This window comes from Ambystoma mexicanum, chromosome 3p (genome assembly GCF_040938575.1).
Source record: "Ambystoma mexicanum isolate Mex_15411 chromosome 3p, UKY_AmexF1_1, whole genome shotgun sequence".
Classification (NCBI taxonomy): domain Eukaryota; kingdom Metazoa; phylum Chordata; class Amphibia; order Caudata; family Ambystomatidae; genus Ambystoma; species Ambystoma mexicanum.
In genome coordinates this window covers 1,199,518,185-1,199,539,631 of record NC_090925.1, presented here as the reverse complement: position 1 = coordinate 1,199,539,631, position 21,447 = coordinate 1,199,518,185, and the positions used below count along the sequence as shown (strand labels likewise).

At 44.8% G+C, this 21,447-nt stretch overlaps 1 protein-coding gene across 3 annotated transcripts in view; it reads left to right on the top strand.

The window, feature by feature from the left end:
* Positions 1–21,447, top strand: part of LOC138581348 (protein bicaudal C homolog 1-A-like) — a 361,089-nt gene that overhangs the window by 235,385 nt on the left and 104,257 nt on the right. For 2 of the 3 annotated variants that reach the window (XM_069652612.1, XM_069652614.1), the window contains exon 11: positions 15,455–15,541. The exons of the other annotated variant lie outside the window; for it this stretch is intronic. In XM_069652612.1, coding sequence (XP_069508713.1) covers positions 15,455–15,541 — 87 coding nt within the window. The remainder of the gene's footprint in view (positions 1–15,454; positions 15,542–21,447) is intronic. 3 annotated transcript variants of the gene reach the window in all.

Here is a 21,447-nt window from a genome sequence, read left to right as displayed (position 1 = left end):
CATTATCATTGAACAGAGAATTGTTCCTTGAAACTGAGAACTTTTGCGGTCCAACATGACCAACTTAAACTGATTTCCTTCCACTGTTGAGTAGTGTCTCATCCGGGCCGTCTTTTGCTCTTCTCCTGTAAATAATGGAGAGAATATCATGAGGGTGGGAATGAGCAAAGGAGTTACATCATAACAAATATAACAATGCAGACAATAATCTTGCCATCCTGGGTGGGATATAATGCTCGCCTCCTTGTCTTTAATAGAATGAAGACTTCCTGAGCTATCAGCGTGGGCAATCTTTATTCTATGACAAGACAGGAGGCTCGCATTATGCGTGTTCAACGCTTGCTACCACCATATTCATAATCTCAGAAACAGGCTTAAAATAGAATGTCTCAAAGGTTGATTCGGAAGACCAATCTGCTGATTTCATAATGTCCTGAAGAGACACCCCTGTCGCAAAAGCATTGGAAGCCATCGCTCCCCTAGCAGAGTGCACCCCAAAAAGTGACAAATCAATTCCTGCCCATTGCATGATTTCTCTCACCCATCTAGCAATGGTCGCAGATGCTACAGCATGATAAGGCTTCCTGCGCGCTATAAGCAGCTGTGACACCCCTCGTGGTCTAAGATGCGCTGTTGCTTTTTCATAATCTTTAATACACTGCGCAACGCAAAGCTTCTTATTACTTGTGAAGTATGGGTAGTCTATTACTCTCGAATCTGTCTTCGTTCTCTTGGAAATGGTAAATGATACCCCCGTCTGGATAGAATATTTTCCTATCGACTTCAAGCGCTTTGACATCAGAAACTCTCCTACAGGAAGTAAGGCAGAGCAGCATAGCTAGTTTTCCTGATAGCTGAGATCAGGATGCATTTTCGTTATCTGGCCATCTGAGGAAAAGATGAAATACATATCTCACATCCCATAACACTTTGTACTTGGGTTCCGGTGGCTTCCTGAGCTTCATCCCTCTTAGCAATCTCATGACCGCTGGGTGTTCTCCCACCGTGTTACCTTCCACTTTTTCGTGACCCGCTGAGATAGCGGACCTATAGACTCCCACTGTTCTGAAGGCGCCGCCTTCTTGAAATTTAAAAGCTAAGAAGTTGAGAACCTCTACTACAGGGGCTGAAACGGGATCCACACCGTGGTCTGAACACCAGGTAGCCCACCCGTTCAAAGCCGCACCATAGCTCCGAAGGGTGGAAGGTGCCCAGGAATCTCTGATGCACTCTGCAGCGAGCTGCGAAATTCCCGGCAATTCCCATCTTTTCCTGAAACTCTGCAGGCTATCAATTGCAGCGTGCCGGCTGCTATGAGCGGGTGAGCTTGCCCTGATCGGTCGAGAAGAAGGTCCGGCAGAATGGGAACTATCCTCGGAAAATCCGTAGAAAGTTCCATCGCTACTGGAAATGAGGGCTGAGCCTTCCATAAGGGTAGGACTATCGTGAGCTCCGCGTGATCCCTGCGAATTTTCTCTAGCGCTCTCGTTATCATAATGAATGGCGGGAAGGCATAATGCACTGCTCCTGTCCATGACTGCAGGAAGGCGTCCGTGCCTGCTGCATCTATCCTCCAGCTGAAGTATTCTGGCGTCTGAGCGTTCATTCTGGACGCAAACAGATCTATGTGCAGGGGCCCCCAGAGTTCCTGCAATTGTTGGAAGACTAGGGGGTGAAGCTTCCAATCGCTGGAGTCCACAAGATAACGTGAATTCCAGTCTGCCACTTCCTTCAGAGTTCCTGGTAAATACTCTGCTGATATGGATATTCTGTGCTGGAGACAGTAATGCCAGAAGCTCTTTGCTAATTCTGCCAGCATTTTGGATCTTGTCCCACCCAATTTGTTTATATACCTTGCTGTGGAGATATTGTCCATATTGAGCAGGACGCAGCACTTTACTCTCTCTTTCGTAAAAGCGCGAACTGCGAAAGAGCCCGCTAGTAGCTCGAGGCAATTTATATGGAGCTGTAACTCTTCTTCTGACCATTTGCCTCCTGTCTGCACGTGTTCGCACCTGGCTCCCCAACCTGATCTGCTCGCATCTGATTCTATTACGAGATCTGGGGCATCGCCGAAAATGGCGCGACCATTCCAAGCCTCCATATTCTGCAACCACCAATGGAGCTCTGTGATGGCTTCGTGGTCCAGAGTTACTAGTTGGTGGTAGCGAAGGCCTCCTTGCAGATGTCTTATTTGAGCCGCTGCAGAGCTCGATAATGAAGCGGTCCTGGAAAAATCGCTTAATAGAGGCTGCGAGCAGACCTACTACTCTGGCTAGATTGCGAAGCGAGATAACCCTTTTCACTATCACAGCTCTGAGCTCCTTCTTGATCGCTCTCACTTTGTATCCTGGGAGCTCGAGAAATGCCTTCACAGAATCTATTGTGAAACCCAGCAATTCTATTCTCTGGACCGGAGTCAGCTGAGATTTCTCCGGGTTCACTAAAAAACCGAGCGAAGTCAGAAGTGAGAACACCCACTGGACGCTCTTTGTCAATGATAATTTGTCTGGGCCAAAGACGAGGATGACGTCTAGATAGATAATAATACTAATTCCTCTCTCTCTGATTGCAGCTGCCACTGGTTTCATGAGCTTGGTGAAAGCTCACGGAGCGGAGGAGAGGCCGAACGGGAGGCAGGAGAAACGCCATACTTCTCCGTTCCATAGGAAGCGTAGATACTTCCGAAACGCTGCTGCTATCGGAATCGTAAGTTATGCGTCTTTGAGATCTAGGCGTGCCAGCCAGTCTCCGGTACGCAACAGATCTCGAAGCAGATGAATCCCTTCCATCTTGAAGTGGTTGTATACCACCCATTCGTTTAGATCTTTCAAATTTATCCCAGGCCTTATTTTGTCCCCTCTGTGAACTAGGAACATGGTGCTGAGGAAACCGGGACCCTGTTGGTACTCGCACTCTATCGCGCCTTTGCTTTCTAACTTCGTGAGCTTGCAGTGCAGGAGCGCTGCTTCCTCTTGTGTCATGTGTATGGGGCGAGGTTCTGCTGTCTGCACGGGTGTTCCTATGAACTCTAAACGCAGCCCCACTACTGCTTGCAATACCCAAGCATCGCTTGATAAGGCTTGCCATTCGTTCAGGTAGTGGAGAGTTCTCCCTCCCACGCGCAAGCTTGCGGTACTCACCCGCTGATTGCCCCGGTTGCCGGTACGATCCTCTTCCCCTTCGCCCTCTTGGAAATCTTGTGCTGGCAGGGAAGAAGGTATCCTGCTGTCTAGACTCCCAGTAATTTGATCGTTGACCTTGGGGTCTTCGCTGGAAGGTATAGCGACCGGATGAGCGACCCCTATGTCGTCCGGTTCCCGGCAAAAACTCGCCCGGGGAAGATCTTCCTGATGGAACTCTGCGCTCTCTCTAGAGCAGTATATGTGCCCACGAATTGAGACATTTCTTTAGCGAACGCTTTGCCGAACAACATTCCTTTGGCGCCTTCACCTGCCTCCTAGCTGGCGAGATCACTCAATTTGTTATCTATTTTTAACAGGACTCCTGTTCTTCTTTCTGAAGAGATGGCACAGTTGGCGTTGCCTAGGAGGCATACCGCCCGTTGCGCCCAGTTACCTAGGACTGTCACGTCTACTGGGATACCAGCATCTTTTGATTTCTCCGCCAGATCCATGATCTTGGCTAGGGGCCCTGAGATGTCTAGGAGCTTGTTCCAACACCCCCTCCAGGCATGGTCTACTCCTTTCCTTATATCACAAGCTGCTTTGGTCACAAAGGTGACCATCTTGGGGTCTAGGTCTGGAGTATCTGCTAGCTTATTCGGCAGCTCTGGTCTGGGGCACTCCGACCTCATGCGTGACCTTGCTTCCCTTTCTAGGGGTTTTCTAATGTGCTGGGCCATGTATGCTGCCTCTCTGGGTGACGGCTCCCAATCCGATGACTTGGGATGCCGAATGGCCTCTGGATCGAACATGTCTGTTGTATCGTCGATGCTGTGGGGGCCTTCTACATCTTTATCAATGTCTTCCTCCTCTTCACCCCCTTCATCGTCGGGCGAATAGCCCTCGTCTTCGTCCCCTAGATTGTACACCCCTGGGGCAGGGGGTCTGTCCTGACTTTCTTTTTTCTTTGCCAGGAATGCTTCTTTAAACCTTGCGACAGGGTCGCCTTCCAATTGGGGAACAGTGTTAACCCTTTCATCGATAGCTGGGGGGGGTCAAAGAGTGCTTGCTCTTCCGGGCTACTTTACACCCCTTCTTTTCAACCCCTTTCTGGGGGTGTCCTGCCGACGTTCCTTCCTCAGGGCTGTTAGCCCGTCTTTTCCTGGCTGTAAGCTGTTTCTCCTACTTAGCCATAATCCTTTTCGTAATAGGTTGCACCCCCTGTGAGACAGCTTGAATCAAGGAATCTCCAAGTACCTTTTTAAAACTTAATGATAAGTCAGAATCTTGTTGGGAAGGGTCTTCTACCCACTCTTCTTGGCTCCATTCTGGGGAAGTGGAAGGAGTATTAGTGGGGGTGCCAAATGTAGCCATGTCCTTGGTGTTGGCAGAGCCAACTGTGAGGAAGTCAGCAGCTGGAAATGCTTCTGCACACTTCTTAACACGTGCTGTATATTGCTAGCAGCGTGTGTGTGAAAGCAGCTTCCCTTTTTTTTTATTTATTTTTTTTAATCTGACTGGAGCTCTATCAAACCAACTTCCTTCGTTCTCTGTTCGTGCGCAATGCGTGCGGAAGCTGGATTCCCAGGGGACGCTGGGAACTGTGGAAGGTTCCAGCTCCCCTGGGTCCTAACGGCCGCCATGTTCGCCGGCGCCGAAATACGGAAAGAGAGAGAGCGGGGCACGGTAGTCTAACGAGGGCTAAATATGCACGCGACTCCGGCCCCAGCTCGCTCACAACACTCTTCTTACCCGCGGTGTGCGGGAAACTCGCTGCGCTCGCGCTGCCCTAATGATACGCGCCACAGTAAGAACATGCGCGCGTTCTGAGGCGACTACAAAATCATTGTAAATGCGTTTCGTTTTCCTGCGCGAGCCGTTGAAAATGGCCAATAAGCATTACTGAGTGTATTACAACAAATATCCAAGTATTTAATATCCATATACAGGTAATATAGAGTTTATCTAGCTCTTCTACAGAAGAAACCATAAATTATGTCACTTATCTGTTGGCAGCAGAAAGAAAGAGGAAAGGACCTGGTCAGAGGGGTTCTTATGGAGAGGGCTGCCCTCGGATAGGGGCAGAGGGGAAAGGTCAGGACTACCTCAGACCTAAGACTCATGGGGCTTGTAGTTCCCTGATGCAGATTAATCGAATAAGACTATGGACTAAAGGATCTTTAAACTTCTGCATTTTGTTTTCTAAACTTTGTTTCTAAAAACTGAAATTTTCAGTATTAAAGTTGAAAGTTTTAAAGTGCTGACATGGCAGTAAATAAAGAAAGAAATAGCATAATGCGAGCCTCCTGTCTTGTCATAGAATTGTGGATTTGTGAATGTGTTTTATGAAATTGGATCTATCCTGACACTGCGAACCAGAGAGTGTAATGGAATTCAGCAAACTGGCAGTGAACATAGATTGAGAAAACCATGAGGGCTTGATTGAAAGCCTTTGATATTAATGGGTACTAAAAAAGTAGGTTTTGGGTAGAATGATCACCTTGCCACACCCATGGCCTCATTATGGATTTGGCTGATTTTTACCAAGTATTGCCACATGTGGCATTTACCGTTACTGCATGTGTTCTGTCTGGGAATCTGCATGGCTGCAGGTGGAACCCCGGTTTTGTGAAGATGGCCGTGCAGATCCTGCTGCTACTTTGGCACTTCTTGTAATAACGTACATGCTAGTAAAGAACATTCTGGCCATTACATCATGCAACTAGTGAGACATTGGGGGTTAATGTTTATGGCAAAAACTATGATTGTCAAGTGATGGCAAAACTGGGAGCATGATTTAAAGGTGAAATGAAGGGTACACCTAGATTTCCAAACGGAGTGCAATGGGGTTGATAAACTGGGTGTGTACTGGGAGTACACAACGCGTTCCTTTCTGGGAGGGCACTGAATAGAAAAGCTGCTGGTGGAACTGAGAATGTATTGTGAAATTGTGAAAATAAAAGTGCACAAAGATTGTGTGAACTGAGTACACACAGATTATAAAACAGAGGCTGTATTCAGATTATACTTCTGAAAGTCGGTTGGGTTTTTGAAGATATGAACATATTAAAACAGTCCAATTTTGCGTGTACTTCGAAAGTGCACATGTATTGTCACCCTCACACTAACCTCAGGACATACTGTTTTCCTTTTTATTTGGAAGTACTGGCATTGTCAAACTGGGTGTGACAAACAGGGACTCTGCTTGTTTTGTCAAACTTGTGTACTGGGATTGTGAAATTCGGAATTTACTGGTATTCTGAACACTGGTCTGCTAAACTGGGAAACTTTGAGTCTGTTTTTGTGAAAACGAAAATGCACTAGTATTGTAAAACTGTAGAAGTGAGGCTTTGTAAAATGACAGTGTCCTGGAAATGTAAATTATTACTGTGAATTTGAAACCGGGAGTGTGCTGGGGTTGTGCAATTGTGATTGTATTGCGATTGTTTAATCATGGGTGTACTGGGCTTGTGAAAATGAGCATGTACTGAAACTGAGAAAATGGGGGTGTGGTGGTATTCTGAAAAGTTGGTATATATTGGAAATGCTAAACTAGGAGCACTGGATTTGTGAAAGTACAAGTATACTGGCCTTGTGTATATGTGAGTGAACTGGGCTATCAAACTAGGAGGGCTTTAAGATTGTGACATTTACATCTACTGGGATTGTGACTCTGGCAGTGTATATCAACCGAGGGAATCTGTGGGTACAGTATGTACCTGAACTCTTTTGGGTGTCCTTCATACTGTGCTTTTCACAGATAGTGTGTCCTATGTAGGGGAGTGTTCTTTATGTTCCCTCTCTTGTATACACACCCGGTGGACAGTTAGGTGCTTGCCTCAGACTTGGACACAAGCCTCACGTCACAGGTTTGAAACCTTTGGCAGGAGAGAGCGACTCAGCCTTTGATGCTTTCGAGGTTGATACATTGAGCATCATTGAATTGGGTCCCAGTAACAGTTTCCATAACAACACTTAGAGGTGGGAAGAATCCAGCATGATGAGCTACATAATCACTCCCGAACCCCCACCCCCACAACCCCCGTACGAGCCTCCTACCCAAACTAACCGCCCAACCCACCACTCCTGCATTCTGCCCTCAGGGCGGGACCAGTCTTTTCTAAATATGAAAACAGTGACCTCAGGTTTCAATCTTAAACATGTTGCAATGTCCTCCAGTGCCAGTCCCTGGTTTGAGTTTCTATTCTTACCCCTTCGCCGCCCAGTATATGCCATTCAATCCCACAATGCTCTTATGTAAAGAAAGGCACCTTAACCCAGGGTCCCTCTGCTCTCCATGATTGCCTTATTTGTAAATTGTACGTTATTTTTGTTCAGAATTGCACCCTGTTCCTAAATACAAAGCACATGGATGCGATGTGCTGCCCCTTTCCCCTTTAGACTCTCCCTAACCCCTCCATTTGGGCCCTGTCTTGAATCCAGGCCACTCTTGCTTATTTGGAGGACTGCCAGGGTTTTGGGGGTTGATTACTTCCAGGAGCTGTATACTGAAATTCATCAAACTACGTAAAGTTCAAATTGGGGATGTTCTTTCAGTATCGGACCATGAAGAATCCTGGGTTTGTACATTTTTGAGTGTCATTGCATTTTCTAAGCTGACTGGCATTCTGATAAGTGGTAAATTAATGTTCTTGTATTACTATACTGGAAATGGGATTGAGATTATGAAATTAATAGGATAATGGGATTGCGAAACTGAGAGTGGACTAAAAAGGTGTAAAGAGAGATCATGTTGGTATAGAAAAAATTGGTCATCTACATGGAAGGTACGTTGCCTGTGAAACAAGGTTCTGTGTGAAACTGGGACGGCACTCGAATTTTGATATCTGGGAATATTTCGTCATTTTTGTCTGGGTTGCTATGGATTGTCAAACATAAAAATGTATTGTTATGGTTTAACAGCGATTGCCGTGTTTTGGGATTGTCACTTTGGGAGTGACCTATGATTGTCTAAAGCATGACCATATAGAGATTAGTCTGAGTGTGTGTGGTGGGAGTGCATAAACTAGAATTGTGCAGGGATTTCTATAACATGTGCAGTTGATGGGATAGTGGTGCTAGCAATATGCAGAGATTGTGAACATGGGAGGGTACTGGGATTTTGTAAACTGAGAATACATGGAATCTCTGTAAACTGGGAATAGATATAGATTTTTAAACTGGGAAAAATGAGTTTGTGGAAACTGAGACTATGCTATGATTTTCAATCTAATAGTGCAGTGACCTTGTACTAATGGAGAATAATGTGAAATGTTGTATGTATTACTTTCGTGGCTTGGTCATATAATATTTGCAGGACTTTACTAGCTGTTGTACTGATGGGAACAACTCATACACCTCTTGCCACATTTTAAGGGCTTAATAATGGTGGGTGCGGCTGGCTTGTCTGTCCGGTAATGGCCCGCCAGCCCGAGTTGGTAGGCCTGAGGAAACCAACTGCCTTCAATGAGAGCCTTAGGCCTTTACCACCCCATACCATTGCAGCTATCGTTATTTCCATTAGCAACGTGGTAAACAGCTGCTACGGGACCTTTTGTCAAATCAAATGCCTTGCTTAGAGAGTACATGGCATATCTAGTGTTAAAAAGAAAATCATACAAACAAGATGGTCACAATGTTAAATGTAAAATGAGATGTCTGAACCCTTTTGCAATGTCCATGGCTGGCCAGCACAGCGCTAGGGGACCGGAACAGCGAGAGTCCGGCAAGTCCTTGGGATGGGCTGACCCGAGGCAGAAAGGGTCCGGGGAAGTGGTCTGTGCGGCTGAGGGTTCAGCAGGCAGGGGTGCTGAGCAGGTTGTGGTCAGAAGATTAAATGGTGGACCAAGGGAGGAGGTGGTGACCGTCAGGATTCAATGTGAGCTTTCGTGGTGAATAAAGGCAGAGTTCATGTCCTCTTGACCGGCTGGCGCCTCGATCGCAGGCATTATTACTGTTACAGTTCATATAAAATATGTCGGGATTCATTTTTATGGCAGTGGTAAACTCTCTGAAACGTAGTCAGGCAGAGAGTAGAAGTCCACTTCACGGCCATTTTCTGCACAGAGATGGAGGACAGGGAAAACAGTCAATTCTGCCTCTTCCACCCCCCTGCGTCCGGAAGACACACCTGAGTCTCTGCTCATATGTTATCTTATTAACGGAAGGGATAGCCCCTACTGTGGAAGGACAGAGGCTCTAAGGCAATGGAGAACAAGAAGGGCTCCAACCACAGATGTAACTCCTAACACTATCCAAATGTCGGAGTGTCTACATGATTCTGTTGAGAATTATTTCAAAAATGAGTTTTGGCTCTTGAGATCTGTGTTATCCAAGGACCAGCTCCAAAGTTTAAATTCTGAAAATTAATTATCTGGAATTGCACTGCTCCCAAATGTCTAATACTAAGACATCTTTGTTATCCAACAAATGTCTCTCAAAAACTTTAGAATATTAAAATGACGGTGTAATGCACACTGATAACGTAAAATGCTCCTGAAAAGAATAAATGATACAACAAGTCTTTACTATTTGCTATTTAGTCATTCTTCTAAATTGGGGGGCTTTGACCTTCCAGTCCATCATCTACATATGTGGACACACATGTATTTCAATATCTGCCTTTGGGCTCCTGCAAAGTGTAGTCTCATGTCAAGGCTGTGGTTTTGGAAAAGTTTGTCATTTTCGAAATGCTGACACACCAGAAACACAGAAAGCAGCACCAGCAAAGAAGTTTGTTCTTTCCATTTAATGTTTTCTATCTTTTGTTTTTCCATATGTGTTTTCAGTCCACATATAATTTTAGTTCTTCCATCCATATAAGGAGCAAAGAAAGAATGAATTCATCAGAGAACTGTACATATTAATATGTTTCCTTCTTTAACTTCTCTATCATGGGTCCTTTTTGTTACGCTCACCTTATTTATCAATGTTCCCTAATTTTCTTTGTTCTTCAATTTTCCATTTCTTATATCTGGCTTTTCTTTCTTTTTTCTGTTTCTTCTTGACCCATTCTTTCTTTCCTGTGCTTTTTCATTTTATACTAATATTTTTAAAGTTATAATGTTTTTAAGCTTTTTAAAGAAAAACATGTCATTTGTATTATAATTGCTAGACTATGCTCTAACATTCTTCTTTAAAAGCTGTTTTGAGATAGGTGGGGGGAATTGATACTATTATGTTGAACATTAGTTGATGATGAAATCTGTAAAATGTAGAGGCCGCTAGATTAAATCTATCCAGATCCACATAGGCCTCGTATAGCAGGAACCTTTGGCGTTGCCACAATATTGGTTATGATAGCTACAAAACTATTTCCCTTTGGCTTATCCATCATGTTCAGAGAGAACACCAAGAGTGGGTTTTTTCATTTATACATCCTTGAGTGCTTAGTTGAAGACCTTTGAATATTAAAATGCACATATTAATGTTCTTCAATGAGCAAGTATTTAAAAACCTTTTCTGTTGTAACTCATATGGGACACTTCGCAACACCCTTGGCCTTATTATCAGATTGGCAGAATGTTTTCAAGAATTACTGTGGTCTGGTTACCATTACTGCATGCAGTCATTCTGGGAATCTTCCAGATTAAAGATTGTACTGTCACTATGACTGTAAAAGATGCAGATTTTCAGAGAATCTGTATGCATTATTTCTCTTGCATTAAATCCACTGCCAATAGTTCATTTTGATGATGGAAATTGGTTTTGTACAGTAGCAGATTCTACCACTACTGCATCATTTATAGTGATGCATGCGTCATTATTGACCCCCTTGTAAATTCTAGTGCAAAGATGGTGAGAAGGTGAGCCTTAGAAATGAGAACTTTCCCCTCATGTTGGGGTCCCCGCAAAGCTGTTTTGCCTAAAGTGATCGAATTTGCTAGCTTCCCTTCATTACATGAATTCAAAAATGTCAAACTTCTGGAAGGTTTATATTACAGGAGTTTTTAATGTATATATATGACCTAATCAGGCGGTATATACCGTGTATATGTAGTATTCATGTATGTATGCATGTATTTATGTATGAGTGGGTGTTAGAAAAAAAGCACACACATTCAACCAAAGGTATCTTGGCACTATAGTGGATTTTCTGGAAAATAAGTGATCCCGAAAAGAACAGGAGAATGAATCCGCAATTACAATAAGAGGCTCTAAGGATTTTGAAACAGAAAAGATGTGAATGGCTTCCAAAAGGCGAGTATGTAACTCCAGCATCTGACAGTAGGTTGTTCCACAGTTTGGAGGCCGATTATCTAAAGGTAACACTACCCAGCTTCAATCTATGAAATGTAAGGATAGTCAGTAGATACAGGTCTTCTGATTTTAACAGTCTGGATGGTCGGTACATCTGTAGTCGATCCGCTAGAAGATTCTTATGGTGACCGTGCACCATTTCATTAACTAGGCACATGGATTTGAGGACTTTTGAGGACTTTTCTCTGTTTCACCAGTAGCCAGTGCCGAGCACGCAGACAAGGCGACATGTCACCACATTCCCTTACTCGCAACCAGAGTCTGACAGTAGTGTTGTACACACACTGCAGTCTGGCAATAGTTTTGGAACTAAGAACGAGATTGTGACTGTTACAAAAATCCAGTCTTGATGAAACAAAATCATTAATAATTGCAATTTGCTAGATAAATATTAAAGAGATGTAACACTCTCTGAAGGTGTCAGGCTGAAAAATGCAGAATTTGGATACTGAAGAAGGGTGCTGTGAAAGAGACAGATCTGAGTCAAACATAATAGCAATATTTCTCTGAAACATCCAATTTGACTGAGAAAAAAAGCCTGAATGGGAGATTTGGCCAAATTTCGGCCGCTCGAAAATAGCAAATGGCCGAAAGGTTCGACCAAATCTCCCATTCGGTGGCAGGGGGTGTCCCCCACGCCCTTCCACACTGTATTGTGAGTGGCAGTTACGGAGGTGTCCCCCGCCGCAGCCGGTCCCAAAAAAAAAAAAAGGAAAGCACTCTGCGGCGCCGGTTCCCAATCACGGAAGTGAAAGAGAACAGGCGTCTCAAGGACACAGCGAGTCGGCAGCAAGGTAAGTAGGGGATTGGGGTGCGGTGGGGGTGTTGGTGTGGGTTTCTGTGGGGGCCAAGTTGGAAATGTTCAGGGGAGAAAAGACCAAATGTTATTTCCTAAAAAATAATCTTCTTTCTTTTCTCCCTCGAACATTTACATCTCAGGCTTTCAACCCGATCCGATTTCTCACCCGTGCTGATAGAGTAGGGCATTTCTTGAAGGAGTGAGGCCAGAAATGTTGGTCCCAAGAAGAAAGGGCTGCATTGACTCTCAATAGCTTTGTCTTGGTGGCATATATTGATTCTAAGACAGTTGACATCTATCCAGTTTTCAATCGCAAGCAAGATTTAGTCTTAAAAGGTTGTGTGTCATCAGCACAATTCAGGAAATCGAGGCCATATCCATGAATGATACTGGTCAAAGCAGCCAGCTAGAGATTGAGAAGTAGTGGAGAAAGGGTCGAACCCTGAGTAACTTCTCACATTAATGGTTTCTTTGGAGAAACACAATTGTCCAATTTACCTGATTGCGAGTGATTAGTAGGAAAACAGGCAATGGTTTCAGCACCTGTCTCTAATGCCAGCGTGGTGTAGCTGTGTCCGAAGGGTCAGATGACCCACTCTGTCAAATATAGCAGAAAGGCCAAGTATGATCAGGGCTCCAGCAGCCCCATCACCCACTTCTAATACCACTTATTTTCTATCACCGCGGACCTCATAATGAGCCCCATTATACAGCAAAAAAAGAACGCTGCAGTGTGAAGAGGGAGGGATGGAATCCTTGAGCTGATACAAGTATTTAAATGCTTTCACCATGGACCTGCCCTGGACACCCTCGGGCTGTTCAGAAAATGGTGGCTCACATGCGTGGACATGGGCAGCCCTGCCATTGTCCAATCGATGCTGTCATTCAGATTCTGAAAGGGCAAGCTTTTGGAGGGAGCTCTGCATTAGAGGCCTTCCTTCTCTTCCCCCTTTAAATTGACCTGTGTCAATCTAACACACTCTACCGGCAGGGCAAGCCTGTAGAGGGGCTAACACACTGTACAGGCATGGCACGCTAACTTTGCTGAGTCATCACACAGCTTTGAGAAGTTATACATCTGACCTTTTTTATGGCAGCATTTTTGTTGATGCTTTACAATTTGCACTTTCTGATGGTTTTTGGGGAACTGCGATATAGCTTCTGGAACAGTGTTTAATGAAACCAAGGCAGGTGTACAAAACATATTGGAGGGGCCTCAAAACAGTGATTATTCTTTGTTCTGCTTACAAACCAAGCCAGTCGTGCGTATATTGATATGACATGTTATTTATAACGCGCTTAATACCCAGAGGTTTCTAAAGACGGACCCGGGGATCGAACCTGTGTTGCTCCATGTCCTCCTCTTTTCAAGGAGAGCACGTTGCCCCTGAGCTATCCTCCGGAGACAATTGTGTTTTCATGTGTTTTGGACAAAGTTGCATGGACTAATAAGCGGCCTGACGCATCAATAAGGTGTATTTGTTTACAAACAGAAGTCCATTTGATTTGATGACCAGTCACCTTGTACATAGATAACATGACATATCCGCCATAATGGGTGTTTTGAAGCTGCATGGAAAGAGCTTCTTTTTTATATTATGTGCAGCACAGCTTTTCTATTTAATGTTTTTGAGGATATGACCACATAGGTGTTATCTGTGTTTAGTTTTTTTAAAAACATGAATGCTTTGTATTGGTCATCATTGATTCTGGTGGTGCATTGAAGCGTGGCTATCTAGTATCTGTGATTTATATAGGTTACCTGACAAAATTAAATAAGAACCTATACGTTAGTATCAAGATTCAGTTAAAAACGTTCAAGTGAAAAAGGCTTATATGAATTGAACAGTAATCATTCAGTCAATAAAAGGATTCAATATATAAAGCCTATCCGCCATGTGGTGATGATGCCTGGCTGATGTTGCCATTATTGGGGCATATGGAAGTGTACTTGGCCTATGGTGACAGCACCTGTACGCGTGGGGCTATCCCTTACATAGCATGGCTATTTCAGGTTTATGATGGTAATACTGGGGCATTTGAAGCTGTATTTGTTATAAGATGTGTGTACCTGCGAGGCAATAACTTACACATGGCATCGTACCTGGAATGTGGGGTGTAATCGGGGTGCTTTAGAGTGTGGTGGTAGCACCTGTGCACGTGGACTTTTATATCCTAGCAATGGTGACTACAACCAGCAGTATTCTGGCATTATTGAGGCCTTTGAGGCTGCACTTGACATAGGACAGACAAATCCTATTGGCTTTGACAATGTGTGTTTAGATTTATTGACTGCATTTCATTTCAAGAATATTATTTTTCTATTTATGATTCCACACAGGTGATATGTCCTCTATTAAATACTTTCGAGGACTGGCAGTTTCCGTAACATGTAACACTTTTATCATAACAATTTAGAAGCAAAATGACATTTAAGGAATCTCATGTATTTGACACATTTTATGTATGTGTGGGGTTTATAAAGTGCGAACCAAGCAGTGACGCAATGGAGCACAGCGCGTAGCTGACGCACCCAAGGGTTACAAGTAGGGTGCAGAGGGAGCAGAGAAGCGGTGGTGGGTAATGGGAGCAGTAAGGGAGAAACTCCAGAGGGAAGAAACTAGGATTCAGTGGAGGGATCAGAGTTTGACGAAATATAAACATTGTTTAGTAGTTCTAATAAATACAGATAAAACATTAGGCCTCATTACTAGTATACCAGTCCGGAAATAAGGGTGCGGATAGCAACATACCGGCACCCATTCCATACTGGCAGACTACAAGGTCTGACCTGCCGGGCACAACGGCTCCAGAAAGCAGAGTTGTTACGGAAGCACAGGCACCGTTAGGAGCGGTGCCGGTGCTTCCAAGTCCCCATTCCCATGGAGTCCTATGGGACACCACAGGAATGGGGACTAACAATTTCCGCCGCCTGATATCCCGGGCCGCCAGGACTTGTAATGTCCCAGTGTCACTGGGTCTCAGGCTGTGGAAACGGTGTTAAAGTCTGGCGTGCTACTGGCGGGGATGAGGCTCATTGTGTCTGTATCAGCACAGCTGATCAAAACTGTATTGGCCTGTCTCTGTGTTATTGTGCGTCTATATATTATTTTCACAAGAACATACAGACACTCACCAACAATTAAATTGCAAGAACACCAAGATCAAAGAGCCAATTGGGTACCAATAAAAATGTTTCCGAAGGCATGTAAAACTTAAGAATGTGAAACGGAAGAATGCAAATTCTGAACTGATCCGCTCTGTTTTTCAGCCCATGCTCTGAGTGTCAGCTCCATCCTGAAAGCGTGTGAGCAAGTGCAGGCAATCAACAACTCTAGCCACAACGTGTCTCTAGCAGGTGAGCAAGTCCAGCCAGAGTCTAAACATTATGAGCACAACAAGGTGAACCTTCTTTTACTTGTCGGCCATTTGTTCCATTGATCCCCTCCACCTCACCCCACAACCTGGTCAGCATGTACCTCCAACTCCCCCCATTGTAAGAAGTTCACTGCTTCCCGAAAAAAAAACGGATTTCTTACCGGTTGTACGTTCTTTTGTGATCGAAAGAGCACTGAGCCTCCCTGTACAAACAAATAAATAAATGATCCCATGTTTTTCCCATCTCCGCCTCCTGTAGCGGGTCCCTCAATTGGTGGCACTATACAAGACCACTCATTTTACATCTGTTGAATGTCGCAAAATGCATGTAATTTATTTCCGTTCTTAGAGGGGTGGACATAAGGGACTGGCAACATCGGCACTTATGGACGGTTCACCTCAATCCTGTCCCTGCAATTCCCGTGGACTGCACTACAAACAAAGTCCAGTGAATGCATGCAGATCCGCGTGGACCTGGGTTTACGTGCATATTTTGCACTTCATAATGCAAAGCAGTGTAAATGCCTTCCATCATTAACATGGAACTCCATGGCATCCACCAGCTTTCAGCATCTGATAAATACTGGCGGATTCCACTTGAATCGTTTGCATTTACACAAGCTACAAAATCCGATGCTGGTGTTATTGCATGACCTTTTCACAGGTGGAGCAGGTGGGTCAGGCAGAAATGCAACATTCCTTACGTGCCTAAACTCCGCCTGACAAAAGCTTCAAAATTGCCCTCAGCAGTAGAGAAGGTGTACACGTTTGTGTACATATTTTACGCGTGTTTTTACACTTATTTTACCACTGCAGGTACTCACAAAATGCTCCTTTAAATGTGATGTTGAAACATCATGGAATGTGGTGCACAATGTTATAAAATGATACTTCATGTTTGCTGTGGTCCCTGGCCTATGTCAGCGGTCTGTCTGAGAACCAAGCCTCTCGCATGACGCTGTGTAGTAGTGCTACTCGCCCCATGATGCGTCAGGACGCGTGTGACGTGCTGTGGGCACTGTCACTCACCCAGCAGCTGTATATCATGCAGAGAAGCTCAGCCAGTGAGGGGGGAAACATTCACAGGGGCAGCACACAAAGATGTAAGTTAGTGGGTATCTCAAAGATGGTGACCTTCACACTCTTGCGTTGGTAATAGCAGTTGCCACTTTGAATATAGGCGCCGGCAGATCGATGTGAACGGGGCAGATTGAAGGGGCAAACAGTAGGCACTCTTTGGAAGTCAGGGGTCCAGTGCTCCCGGAAGCCCACATCTGCAGTTGACACAAAGCTGAAAGAAGCAAAGAATGTGCTGGTCAAAAGACTTGGCGAGGAAAATATCTTACTTTTGGATGTTCAAAACGATACCGTCTCATACCGTTGATTGTGATATTGGTACCAACGTAGAGGTGAACTGTTAACACTATGCTGCCACCTTGTGGTTGGATTTGGGATTGCCCTAGAATGAGAATGTGCATGAGAATTTCTCTGTTTTTGACGAGATCACTCATCGCATAGTAATGTGTATGTGCTATAAGTCTATTGTAGGGTGAACAGATTTAAAAAGTAAAAAACTGGGACAGGGCAACTAACATAAAAGTAGGACTAACTCTTGAAAGTGGCTGTCAAGGCGCTACACTTCAGTGGCGTTTGGAGGAGAAGGGGGTTAAGTGTTACTGTTCAAAGAAACACATATTATAATTAATGTATCACAAACTAACACTATCTTAAGTTGTAAAATGCAGCATTTCTTCTATGCGAGATTGTGCATTCCTGCCTGCCAGCCATGAAGACCGACTACCAATAACCGGGACCACTGCAGTTTCCAATGGGAACATATTTTTGAGAAAGAGGGACAGAGCACCAAAAACCGGGACAGTCCCGGCAAAACCGGGACGTCTGGTCACCCTAGTCTATTGGCTTTACAGAGAGACTTTTCAAGTTGTGCGCAATCAAAAGGTCAAACTTTGAGATGTGCAACGATTGCGCGCCAACCAACCAATGCCCATGACATGGTTCTATGTCATATCATTGACACCCGTTTTTTCGACGGGTGTTTTCCCGAACAATTTTCATCGATATTGTTATTTTATTTTTGGGGGGTTTCCCCCCAGACCTCCCTTCCTCCACAGATGTTTTAAGTTCCCGCACCCCCAAACCATTTATATGCCCTTTCCGACACCCCCTAACCCTCAAAAAAATCAATGTGTTTTTCTGGCAAAAATTGTGAGGAAAAATACCAGTTGAAAAAACGGGTGTCGATGATAGGACGTCGTACCCATGACATAAGATACCATTGGCAAGGCTTGCGATTTCAAAGACCCGGAAGAGTTGTTATCCAGCCCCATCCAACTCTTGGGGGCAGTAACGCAAGATTAGGCTTACTACCGAGAAAGGCCTGTATACTTAGAAAGTACTAAAGATGCTAGTCGATTATGGTATTTTTCGTATGATATATGTATTAGTACAGAGAGGTAAACGGATGAGGCATTGTTCTAGCTGCTGCAGCTACTCATTAGATTTAATCATTGCTTTACCTAATCCAGTTCTGTCTGGCTCTCAGTACTCACATTTCTCCCGTTTGTAAATATTAAGTACCCAAACCTTTTGATCTGAGATCTCAGTTCTGGTTTTAGAAAACCCAGGGATGTTGGTAGAGTGAGTTGTGGACTAGAACGGCTGCTATGGGATGTAAGGGCTCTTGGAAGCCTCCTCGGTGCCTTCTTACTTCCAGTACATGGAGCCCACAAGCTGTCTCTTGGCTGATCTTGCGAGCATCTGAGGTGCTGCTCGGCAAAATCCCATTAGCCCGTTCATTCCCACTCAGGACAATTACCCTCTCACACTCTCACCCTGCTTTGGGTCATTACATGTTCCCCGGTCTGGAAAAATTGCCAGTAAAACTGCCAGTAATTCCGGCACTGGCAATTTTTCCGGACCGGGGAAACCGTTTGCTGGTGTGGGCCCTGATGTACCACCAAGCCTGACCTGCCGGTAAATCAGGCACCTACCAGCAAATAAATGCCAGAATTACCAGCAGCGGTACTACCAGTGCCAGTAATTCCAGCAAACCCCTCCATGGAGTCTTCTGGGACTCCATGGAATGGGGATTTGCTGTCATTTCTGCAACCTAGAATATCCTGGTAATGCGGGGATATTAGGCATCGGTTACGGTAGGGACAGTTTGACAGAATCCTGCCCGAATTACTGGCAGGATACCAGCAAACTTGTAATGAGCCCCGTGTCTGCAACCTGTGCCTCTCCAGATGTTTTCAACTATGACACCTGTGATACCATGTTAGTTATGGCTGGTGGCAGCTGCATTCCATAATGCATGGGGAGTCGCAGGATGCAGACCTCTGTCCCACACCCTTATGCAATTCTTCTGTCCTTTTCCCTGTGCTTAACTCCATCTTGCTCCTTTCATCTCACTCACTTTTCACCTCTTCTCCTTCTGATTTTCAGTTCTACCTCTCCTCTTTTTACTTCTTCCTCCTCCTCTCATTACTATAATTCTCTCTCTTTCAATCTCTCTTGCTCTCTCTCTCTCTCTCTCTCTCTCTCTCTGTCCTTGACTGCCTCTCTACTCTATCAGTCCCTGCTATTGCCTTTCCTTTACTCGCTGTGTTTTTATTTTTATTTAACTCTCCATCTTTTTTTTTTTACTTTTCTTCCATCCGTTCTCTCTTTCTTCTTTCCTACCTTTCTGTTTCCTTCTTACTCTATCTCATATCCACCTTCTTTCCTTGTATATTTTCCTTTTCCTGTTTTCATACTATCTTCCCTAATTCCTGTATTTCCTGACATTGTTTATTGGTTTCTGTCTCTTTATAGTGGCTACTTTCTTTCCTTCTCACTCTTGTTTGTTTTATTTCTATCGCTTGTCACCTGATTACGGGTGGGGGGAATTGGTGAACCTACCTAATGTGATAATTACCCGATACACTGCCTGATGGATTGATGGTACTGCCCTAAGTGATGTGCAAGACTTCCCCATGTGGGGGACAGGACTGTTTGTAAAGGGATTGCTGTACCTTATCGTGGGTACTGCTCCTACGGCGGCGACTAAGTGTGTTGTAGCTGACTATACCTCTTGTGGTCATTATGCGTACTGGGCGTGTGCTTTCTGCTGCAATGATTGTACTTTATAATGTGAGTGTGCCAATCAGGTGACTGTGTCTGATAGGTTGACGGTGCATGATATGATATGATATGGCATTTATAACGCGCCAATACACAAGTGTTTCAAGGCTCGAGATACGGTTTATACTGCCTCATCGCGTGACGGAGCCTGATGTGTGGATAACGTCAAGTGAGGAGAGTAGTCCACCATGCTGAGACAGAGTACCAACCCGTCTAGGCACTAGGAATCAGGTGGACGGTGCATAGTAGGCCACTCTGTTTTATGCTTCTCCACTTATTTCCTTCACTCACTCAGAAAGTATGGCGAGTGACAAAAGCTCTCCCTATAACATGGAACCTATCTGGTGCCTGCAAACCCTCCTGAAAACCGAAAACACGGCCAACCAACCTTGAGAAACCTGGAGGACAGGCAACACTGTCGTCTGAGCAAACAGCTCCAAAGAGAAATGGCAATGGAATCCAAGGCAGCAGCCTAATCGGTTGTAACCTCCCCTCCCTAGACCACGTGACCAGAGGACACAGATGGAGAAGAACGGGTAATGAGGAGGAGCCATAGAGCAGTAAACTAATGAGGCCAGTGAGGACAGGTCAACGCGCTCCCTATCAGAGCAGCAAAGGCAGGGGAGGTAGGGGCGGGGGAAGCAAGAAGCTGTGCAGTCATTGGAGTGGCATGGTGATGGGAACTGCAGAAACCCGGAGCACAGAAGGCCCAGAGAGCGCTGGGAGCAGGAGGCACTTTGACTTGGGTTGAACTCAAGTTGTTGGAGGTCTCCAAGGTCTGGGTTTTGCAGGGGGGTGAATACAGGGTATCCAGTAAAGAGCATTGCTTGTTGTGTAGGGGGTTGCTGGAGACACAGCTGCAAGCCCCATCAGAGAGTTGGAGAGATGTGACCGATACCTGGAGGGCCAAGCAGTGAGCTACGAGAAGCCACAGCATTGAATGTCCATGGGAAAACTCTCAGAAAGATCGAGAAGTAGGAAAAGGCCATGGGGAGGACACATACTGTAGATACAAGTAAATGAGTGGGGCCTTATACTGTATATTGGGAAATGTATTCCAAGTACCAAACCCTCCATAAAAGAGTGTGAGAAAAAAAAGCGTGTGGACATGGAATTCTGTGAATTGTAGTTTAAATACCAAAGTGACCAATTAAGACTGTATGAAATAAAATGCAGACAGTAAGTGATGGGTATATTAGTCCAGGAATTAAAGTTTCTAAAATACATTGTGTGAGAAAAAAAGTAGTGACACACTGCGGAAAACATATTGAAAGTACCAACACATATAATATACACTATGAGGAAAAGAGAGCTCAGATGCTGCATTCTGGGAAACACAGCAACCGTATCACGCTGTTCAAAATAACGTGTGAGTGAAAGAGCGGCCTGCCATTTCAATCCGCATTGTAATTCCTGAACTGAGCGTTACCTGTGGATGTGGATTCTACTGATCGCAGTGACAGTTGGGACCAAAAGATCCCTTTGAACCACCCCCGGCACTATAAAATCATGGGTGGAGCGCTGAAGCGGTGCTCCGGCGGCGCAACAATGACAGGCGTAATACACAAGAAGTGCATCGCCTTCATGCGGTGACCAAGACGGAAGGAGCCGAGGGATGGAGTCAGATTGTTTGGTTGTATGTGCAGGTAATGAGGAGAATACTAGGGTAACACCCTGGAGTGCCGCACTAAAGAGTACGTAAGAATTGGTTATAAATGGGTCCATGCTGGCACCTGTCACCTC